Source organism: Mercenaria mercenaria, chromosome 2 (genome assembly GCF_021730395.1).
Source record: "Mercenaria mercenaria strain notata chromosome 2, MADL_Memer_1, whole genome shotgun sequence".
Classification (NCBI taxonomy): Eukaryota; Metazoa; Mollusca; class Bivalvia; order Venerida; family Veneridae; genus Mercenaria; species Mercenaria mercenaria.
In genome coordinates this window covers 93,706,806-93,717,464 of record NC_069362.1, presented here as the reverse complement: position 1 = coordinate 93,717,464, position 10,659 = coordinate 93,706,806, and the positions used below count along the sequence as shown (strand labels likewise).

The 10,659-nt window shown below is 33.9% G+C and overlaps 1 protein-coding gene across 1 annotated transcript in view; it reads right to left on the bottom strand.

The window, feature by feature from the left end:
• Positions 1-2,220: 2,220 nt before the first annotated feature.
• The window catches only part of LOC123564605 (carboxypeptidase E-like), a 41,927-nt gene continuing 33,488 nt past the window's right edge, over positions 2,221-10,659 (bottom strand). The window contains exon 9 of the mRNA XM_045358306.2: positions 2,221-10,523. Coding sequence (XP_045214241.2) covers positions 10,419-10,523 — 105 coding nt within the window. The 3' untranslated portion in view covers positions 2,221-10,418. The remainder of the gene's footprint in view (positions 10,524-10,659) is intronic.

Sequence of the window (10,659 nt, the reverse complement as noted above, 5' to 3'; positions counted from 1 at the left end):
TAGGGTCAAATATGGCCCCGTCCCGGGGGTCACATGGTTTACATAGACTTATATAGGGAAAAACTTTGAAAATCTTCTTGTCCAAACCACAAAGCCTAGGGCTTTGGCATTTGTAATATAGCATCATCTAGTGGTTCTCTACCAAGTTGATTCAAATTATCCCCCTAGGGTGAAATATGGCCCCACCCTGGGGGTCACATGGTTCATATAGACTTATATAGGGAAAAGCTTTTAAAATCTTCTTGTCAATAACCTACTACATTCAAATTTGGACCACATGTATGGTTTTGAGTTGCAAGATGAACCTTGACATGAGTTGACCTTGATTTTGACCTCGTGACCTACTTTCACATTTCTGTAGCTACAGCCTTCAAATTTGGACCACATGCATAGTTTTGTGCACTGAAAACAACTTTGACCTTGACATTGACCTACTTTCACATTTTTGAAGGTACAGGCTTCAAATTTGGACCACATGCATAGTTTCGTGTTCCGAAAAGAAATTTGACCTTGATTTTGACCTAGTGACCTACTTTCACATTTCTCAAGCTACAGCCTTCAAATTTGGACCACATGCATAGTTTTGTGTACCGAAACAAACTTTGACCTTTACATTGACCTAGTGACCTACTTCCACATTTTTGAAGGTACAGGCTTCTTGGACCACATGCATAGTTCTGTGTTCCGAAATAAAATTTGACCTTGATTTTGACCTAGTGACCTACTTTCACATTTCTCGAGCTACAGCCTTCAAATCTGAACCACTTGCATAGTTTTGTGTACTGAAATGAACTTTGACCTTAAGATTGACCTAGTGACCTACTTTCACATTTCTGTAGCTACAGGCTTCAAATTTAGACAACATGCATAGGATTGTGTACTGAAACAAATTTTGACCTTGACACTGACCTAGTGACCTACTTTCACATTTTTGAAGGTACAGGCTTTAAATTTGGACCACATGCATAGATTTGTGTTCTGAAGTGTAATTTGACCTTGATTTTGACCTACTTTCACATTTCTCAAACTACAGCCTTCAAATTTGGACCATTTGCATAGTTTTGTGTACCGAAATAAACTTTGACCTTAAGATTGACAAAGTGACCTACTTTCACATTTCTCAAGCTACAGCCTTCAAACTTGATGCACATGCATAGTTTTGTGTACAAAGAACTTTGTCCTTGAAATTGATCTAGTGACCTACTTTCACGTTTCTCAAGCTACAGCTTTCGAATTTGGACCACATGCACAGTGTTGTGTATGGAAATGAAATTTGACCTTGAGCTAGTCAATAAGTCTTGAAATTTGGAACACTCAAAAATGGCACATTGGTGGGCGCCAAGATCACTCTGTGATCTCTTGTTATCATTGGATCATGAAATAAGAACCTGGTAAATCAGACAAATAAAGCTACTGGTTGCTGAGAAGCCAGGTTCAAATACAATCGGGCCATGATGACCCTATATCACTCGTCAGCGTTTCACAGCTCAAACAGGTATAACACACAACATCTATCCGTAATAACTTTGAAAACTGACCTACAGATTCAGAGACGATTTTCGAAGTCTTCCATAAAGCCATGTAGAGCAAAACTAGACTCGCACCTGGCAGTCATGTCTTTGGTGGCTGTGTTTTTGATGAATCAGATTAATTTGACCAATCTCAAGTGAAAGGTCATGTTTTAAACTGGACAAGATTTGCAAAGTTTCACTATAAGATATAGGGTAGTGACCACGCTCTGCGGCTGCCATGGTTTTTGACAAATCGGAACAATCTGAACAATCTTGGTAGCGGGTAGCCCACGGATCATTTATGTAAAACTATTTTAAAATTGGCCAGCAGTTTCTGACGAGAAGTTGTTGTTTTTTTTAAGTTTTCGCTGTATACACCTAGGAAAACTGACCAAGCCCTCTTGTGGCCATGTTTTTGATGAATTGCAATTGTTTGATATTCTTGTTAGAGGGTCACCCAAGGAACAATTCTTGCTCTGGTGACAGAGGACCACCCAGAAAGATTTCATTAATTTCTGACTGATGGCTTCAGAGGAGATGTCATTTGGAGAAAATGTTGACTGACAGACTGAATGGGGAGTGATCACCATAGCTCACCCTAAGCACACTGTGCTCTGGTGAGCTAAAAATGGCAATATCAAACAGACCCTTTATACAGCATTCAAGAATCTATGAGGTTTGAAATAGCTGGATAAAAACACAACAACTGTTTAAAGAATACTTTTAATCTATTCCGGTGGGTGACAATAGAATGTATGCCAAAAATTCATATAGATAATTATGCAAAATAACATTTTTGATTTTTAAATATAACAACTTTCTAAATCACTTTTTATTTTTAAATTCACAACCATTTTGTTTTTTTAAAAAAGGATTTTTTTTTTTCATTGGAGATAAACTGATTTCTAAAATAATTATTTTTTTATGTTCACTAAAGACGTATACAGACAAAATCTTCTACAATGATATAAGTCACACAGTGCTGACTAGAGAATAAAAAAAAATAGGAAATTCACAAGGAAGAATGTAACTACCATAAAATCACTTAATTTCTTGATATTGCGTAGTTTTGGAACAGTTATTATCCAAGATACAAGTTGGTGGATTTCAAGTTTTAAAAATAAAATAAATGTAAAAATTATTTGTTCCCTGGGATTTAAATCCATGATGATAAAACCATGAAATCCACAAAAATTAGACCTCAGTCTATGAGTATTAATGATTTCAAGAGTTTACAAATCATCTTGATATATTCTAAAAAATGCAAGTCTGTAACACCTTGGGATTTTATAAATTATGCAAAAATCTTCTCTGTTGTTATACACCTATAAACTTTCTGTTTAAACTACTGCTTGTATTAAAAAAAATCATGTGTTCAACTCCCATTTGATATGGAAAAAAATAACAGATGGTTGGACGACTTGCTTTAATCATGACATCAAATAGTACATCACTATGCATCAGAAAATCCATCGTTCCAAATCAGTGTTATTATTTGCCTAAAATTATAGCTAATTTTGACTAAGATAAAGGCAGAAAAAGATAAATGCATATAATTAAAGGGACTTTAAAGTAGTAACCTTATCTGCAATGATGCATTCGACTCTTGCAATGTTTGCTAGACTAGATTGAACTTTGTGCAAGCACCTAGTGTGATCCAGACCTGGCTGCAAATCTACATACTCGAGTTGAACACAACATGCCAGATCAAGGTACTGTTATAATCACCCTATTATCTTGCCCTTTGCCCTGAAAAAAAAACAAGACTATCTATCCTTTTTAATGGGTTGCATTTTTTTTCCGCTTAATAAATTTAAAAAATGTATAAGTGATTAATGTAAACATTTCGATACTTTAAGAAAACAAATAGTCTGAAAACAATATATATCTAGGTATATGAAATGAAAATGTGTAGTTATTTAAGAGAAATAGCATTTAGTTGTACAAATAATTTTTTTTTTTAATTTACCCCATTTTCCTACATTTTCATTTACCCTTCTTCTGTTTCTGAATGTAACTTTCGTTTTCCGCAAAAAAATTCTGAAGATAATTGATTTTCATGCTACAGTTTCTTTACTAAAATTTCAGAAGGTAATTAATTTTCATGCAACAATTTTCTACAAAAATTTCAGAGCTATAGTTTTCTACAAAAAAAGACCATAATTTTTCTTTTTATTTCATATTTTTTTGCTTTAAGAGAGTACATTCTTCAAATGTTCTTGTTCAACTTACTGTTAATCAAAACTGCCTGCTGCAAACAGCTGGTTAAAAAGGACCACCTGGTTGTGTCTTCAAAGGTTCAGAAATAATGGTCTTTTGTTGTTAAAGAAATGTTTTATGTCTTTAAAGGGGCATACCTCCCAATTTTTTTTCTCCAAAGTGTGGGAATTACTTTCATTTGTAAGTAATTGTAAATTACAAATAAAATCAGAGTGATCAAGCAAGTTGCATGCAATAGTAATTTAAAACAAGAGGACCATGATGGTCCTGAATCGCTCACCTCTTCCCACATGACCCAGTTTTAAGTATGACATCGTTCTTTTTTCTATTTTTAGACCTACTGACCTAGTTTTTGACAGCACATGACCCAGTTTCGAACTTGACCTAGATATCATCAAGATGAACATTCAGACCAACTTTTATACAGATCCCATGAAAAATATGGCCTTTAGAGAGGTCACAAGGTTTTTCTATTATTTGACCTACTGACCTAGTTTTTGATGGCACGTGACCGAGTTTCGAACTTGACCTAGATATCATCAAGGTGAACGTTCTGACCAATTTTCATGAAGATCTTTTGAAATATATGGCCTCTAGAGAGGTCACAAGGTTTTTCTATTTTTAGACCTACTGACCTAGTTTTTGAAGGCACGTGACCCAGTTTCGAACTTGACCTAGATATCATCAAGATGAACATTCTGACCAACTTTCATAAAGATCCCATGAAAAATGTGACCTCTAGAGTGGTCACAAGGTTTTTCTATTTTTAGACCTACTGACCTAGTTTTTGACCGCACGTAGCCCAGTTTCGAACTTGACCTAGATATCATCAAGATGAACATTCTGACCAACTTTCATGAAGATCCCATGAAAAATGTGACCTCTAGAGTGGTCACAAGGTTTTTCTATTTTTAGACCTACTGACCTAGTTTTTGAAGGCACGTGACCCAGTTTCGAACTTGACCTAGATGTCATCAAGATGAACATTCTGACCAACTTTCATGAAGATCCCATGAAAAATGTGACCTCTAGAGCGGTCACAAGGTTTTTCTATTTTTAGACCTACTGACCTAGTTTTTGACTGCACGTGACCCAGTTTCGAACTTGACCTAGATATCATCAAGATGAACATTCTGACCAACTTTCATGAAGATCCCATGAAAAATGTGACCTCTAGAGCGGTAACAAGGTTTTTCTATTTTTAGACCTACTGACCTAGTTTTTGACCGCACGTGACCCAGTTTCGAACTTGACCTAGATATCATCAAGATAAACATTCTGACCAACTTTCATAAAGATCCCATGAAAAATGTGACCTCTAGAGTGGTCACAAGGTTTTTCCATTTTTAGACCTACTGACCTAGTTTTTGACTGCACGTGACCCAGTTTCGAATTTGACCTAGATATCATCAAGATGAACATTCTGACCAACTTTCATGAAGATCCCATGAAAAATGTGACCTCTAGAGTGGTCACAAGGTTTTTCTATTTTTAGACCTACTGACCTAGTTTTTGACCGCACGTGACCCAGTTTCGATCTTGACCTAGATATCATCAGGATGAACATTCTGACCAACTTTCATGAAGATCCCATGAAAAATGTGACCTCTAGAGTGGTCACAAGGTTTTTCTATTTTTAGACCTACTGACCTAGTTTTTGACCGCACGTGACCCAGTTTCGAACTTGACCTAGATATTATCAAGATAAACATTCTGACCAACTTTCATGATAATCCCATGAAAAATGTGACCTCTAGAATGGTCACAAGGTTTTTCTATTTTTAGACCTACTGACCTAGTTTTTGACCGCACATGACCCAGTTTCGAACTTGACCTCTATATCATCAAGATGAACATTCTGACCAACTTTCATGAAGATCCCATGAAAAATGTGACCTCTAGAGTGGTCACAAGGTTTTTCTATTTTTAGACCTACTGACCTAGTTTTTGACAGCACGTGACCCAGTTTCGAACTTGACCTAGATATCATCAAGATGAACATTCTGACCAACTTTCATGAAGATCCCATGAAAAATGTGACCTCTAGAGTGGTCACAAGGTTTTTCTATTTTTAGACCTACTGACCTAGTTTTTGACCGCACATGACCCAGTTTCGAACTTGACCTAGATATCATCAAGATGAACATTCTGACCAATTTTCATAAAGATCCCATGAAAAATGTGACCTCTAGAGTGGTCACAAGCAAAAAGTTTACGGACGGACGGACGCACGGACGGACGGACGGACGACGGACACTGCGCGATCACAAAAGCTCACCTTGTCACTTTGTGACAGGTGAGCTGAAAATACTTGTGTAATCTGTAAACATGTAGAAAATGTGTTTTAAGTATAAGTCACTCTCGTGCTGTAAAACTGAAGCAGGAATTTTAATGTATCTTTTATTACATGAAGTTAATTACTGTCATGATTTGTATTATTCCAGTTAGTAAACCAGTGATGACAAGCAGCTATTTCCATTCAATGATGTACTCTGTGTGTGCAATTTTTGTATTCTCCACTTCTCATGAACAAACAATACTCTCTTATGACCAAAGGATCACAAAGAAACTGCTGAATGTCATAACAGATCAACTACTCTAAGATCATGCTACTTTTTTGTTTTAACAATTCTGATGACAATTTTGAGGTGTGCCCCTTTCAATATTTTACCAGTGTTGAACAGTTGCAACAGCCAAAATGGTATAAATTAACAATGATGTAAAAAAAATTCATTTTACCAGTCAAAATACTTTTACAGAGAACGGTCCTTATATAATTTGAGGAATAAAGTGATCACAATACATGTATAACAATAACAACATCAACAAATAACAACAACAATACTACTCTCTCTCCTCTACTATTGCACCCATTAAAGTTAAAGTGTTCTAAAATATATAGTAACTGCAAAATCATTATATTACATGGGGCATAAAATTTTTGAAGTTTGGGCCCAAACAGCTATATCCTACAGATATGAATACACTGATTTCAACTTTTGACTGTAAAATGAATTGGAATTTAATTTACTTTTTTAAATTTAACTTTGTGGACTGATACAAACACAAAATCAATGAAAATTAGTGCCCCATGAATATTAATGATTTCAAACTATTTGCTATACAGTGTTGCCTTATTTTTGACCTAATTCCACAATGCTGTCAGTCCAATTTTGGCATTCTGAGAAAAACAAGTTGAAAGTTTTGAAATGTTAATGATTAACCAGCCACATGACTTTTGGGGAATTGTTTTCTGGTCATACTGATTAGTTTTAGTTCTTTAAGACAAACAAAATGATACCAAAATCTGAATACTGATTAAAAAAATTTTAGATATACAGCATTTTGGAATTAAGCAAAAGTTATCATATCTATAAAGATATCTGATGAAAAGCTTTTTTTGTATCTGAATAAGCACTGATTATAAAAACACTTCTAAATATGGTAATAAAACTGCTTATAATGCAAAAAAAAGCTTCAATATAATTGGTTGTAAATAACCTTTAACTCATGAGATACTGCTAACATAACTGGCTTTCTTTGAAAAACAATTATAAATGCATTGGGATGAAACATAGAACAAAATTATGTAAAAATAACTTTAAATAGAATATAACTTTGTAATGTAATGTGTACAGAATTTGGCAAAATACCAATGTATATTGTGCACCTCTGATTCAAGTGTAAGTTCAAGGGGAAAAACTATGTTGGTACACACTTTTAAGTAGAAAAAAACAGAAGTTAAACGAAATGTAGAAAATCACTAAAATATATAATACATTTGGCAATATAGTTAACAAATAAACTGTTCTGACATTTTTGAAATATGACAGTTAAAAATGGTACCAGCATTTAAGAACTGTCAAAAAATTCTAATGAAAATGATGAGAAGAAAAATTCAGATCAGTTCATGACAAACTTCTTCCTACTTTTTTTTAATTTCAAATCTGACTTTTATTTTTCGATATTATACTTTTTGCACTTATGTTGTTTCCAGCACATATACTACAACATAAAAACTAAATCTGAATAAATTTTGATGAAAATATGAATTAGGCCTAAAAAAAGACAACCTTTGTTTCCGGTAACATGCTAAAAATAATTTAATAGGGTAGGTAGGTCGGATTTTTTTTTTTTTTTCGAAATACATTTTTATTAAGTGAGACTTTTCAGAAAGTATTTTTGTGTCAAAAACGAATAAAAATAAGGGGGTTATGCCTTTAAAGCATCAGTAAGTTGATTTCTAACATCACTGACCATGTTTAAAGCATAAAAAAAGTAGTTTAGCAACTTTTTCTTAAAAAGTTGAAAAAAATATTATCAAAGCCATAAAAGCATTTAGAGTCGGGCCAAAAATTTAGGGTAGGTCGGGATACCGAAAACAAACAATTTTTTTACGACTTAAAGGTTTCTTACAGAAGAAACTAGATTTCAAGATCTATTAACCTTTACCCTGCTAAATTTTAAAATGGGCTGGTCCATCATTCAGTTTGGGCAGTGCTACTTACTAATCAAAGGGGTGTTCACTAAATATTTTTTACACTGAATGAATAGCTAACAGTGCAGACCCTGATCTGCCTGTCGCATGTTCAGGCTGATCTTGGCCTACACTGGTCAAAAGGGCAAAATCACTTGCCACCGGCAGGCTAAAGGTTAACACTATACATAAACTCTATTAACACTAAAACAGTGACATTGCGGATTTCTTATATTCCTGAAAAGACAATCATTCTATCATTGTATATTGACAGTAAATACATGTGTGGCATTAAAAAACCCAACTGTCCTGGATTTCTAATTATAGATTTCCTAAAAATGGCAATAACAAACTTTAACACTATAAAAATAAATCCGTGTCTGGCTAACAGATTCGGTGGGTTTTCTAATTATTTTTTTATGTTTTGGTTTCAGCAGACCAGTTTTCCTTTTGTAACTTATTTCTATAAGTAACTCAGCTCTGTAAGTCCTGGTGATATTAACTAATTTTGACTTTTAGCATCTTGAATACAATTTGATCACATGTCCAAAAAAACCTGTGTAGTAAAGTTTAACTCAAAAGTTATTTATTTCAATTCAAAGTGATCTGCATGCATTGTTAAACAAATCTCCTGAAGAACATTTTAAAAATACATTGATCAAACAATAAATGTACACATTAACTGTGCTAAATGCATATGGTACTGTACTGCACAGTAAAAATTTACACAGTTAACAACTTAACACTGAGATTTTACCCTATGTATAAAATGAAACTGAAGTTAAAAGTACCCAATTTTTATTTTCCTCAAATACTGAGGTGAATACTAGTAAATTATATGATAAAATCTATGAACCTTTTATGCTTGAACACAAACTTCTGAAAATTACTGAAAATAAAAAATATATTATGCATCTCATGTTTATTTGTATCTGAGATTCTTTTACTTTCACTTCACTTATATTTCTTAGCCTCCTGTAGTGCATTCATGTTTATTTCTCTTGGTAAACAATAGATTAAACAGACTACAGTATTAACTCTTGCCAATTATTAAGCTCTTGTTCCTCATATACATCTTCAGTCCATATGTTTCACAAAGACTGCAAAAAAAACTGAGGTTACAAAATAGAAATATGACATTTTTGACTAAGTCAAGGGCCATGACTCTGTATGAGACATTGTATGTAAATGATTAAATAAACAAAAGGCAAGGTACTACTCTGGCATGTTAAATCCATTTATGAAAATGCTGGGAAATAGTGAGGGTCATAATGACAAACAGAATGGTAATCAATTCAGACAACAGAGGTGCTGGTCTATATATAAGCTGCTATTATGCATAGTTGAAAAAGTGTGGCAATGAAAATTTAGGTCAAATCTAAAGCTATTTACTACACAGTGATAGGTGTTTAACAACTGCAAATCTGCAGATTTGTAACCAACTGAGCCACAGAAGATGGGGAAAGCTAATTGCCAGATCCTATCAAAACCCTATTTTCCATTGTTCTTTTGTTATAAAGCATCAAGTATCAGCCCATGATACTGACTGAGAACCAATAAACCTGTTGAAAGCATGGTTCAACTGTGTAAGTTCATGTCGTGGCCTCAAATCAATTGTGAATACTGCTTTATCAAAATAACTATTTCACAGCATTTTTCAGATGAAAAACATATTTCTCCAGTTACCTAGCACTATTTTTGTTGTCTTTTTCCCCCCTAAAAATTATTTTCTTATTCATGGTATACAATGGGAGTGACTTTGCACATGTATGTGAGGTTTCTAAGTTTTTTTAGTGTTGGCTAAATTATAATACTAGACAGATACAAAAATGTAAATTTTACAAAATTAGTTCCTTTGTTGTACCTGGCTCATTTATAAAAATACTGAAAAATGTCAATCCAAATTAAATGCAATATAGTAATAACTTGCTAACAAATATATAAAACATGTGTCTCTTTCAATTAAAGTGACATTAAAAATTTTAGAAAACTAAGTGGAACTTTAGAGTTAGTAAGGAAAAAAAATAGATTTCTAATTTAACCTCTTCCAAATGTTATCAAGTTGAATGGCATTTAGTATGTGTGTGCTAATTCAAAATGTGTTACAAAAAATCATCTACTAAGAACTGTTATGAGATTATCCAAAAAATCTACTGGCAAAGAACTAAGAAATATTATGAGATGGTCCCTTGCTCGTCTTCCTGTGTCATCTAGGAGCCCATATATCTGTTCAGGTACTTCTTGAGAAAGCCCCTCACATCATAGTAGTAATCCCTGTATTGACTGTCACTGTCCTGACTGTCACTGGACATTTGCTGAAATACATGATTGAAACATACAAGTTTGAATTTACAGAGGACACTTGCACTGATGTCCACATCTTATGTTTTGTTTCTTTGATTTTGTGGGGCTGATGTAACACCAATATAAACTGAAGTGACCTTCGGCACA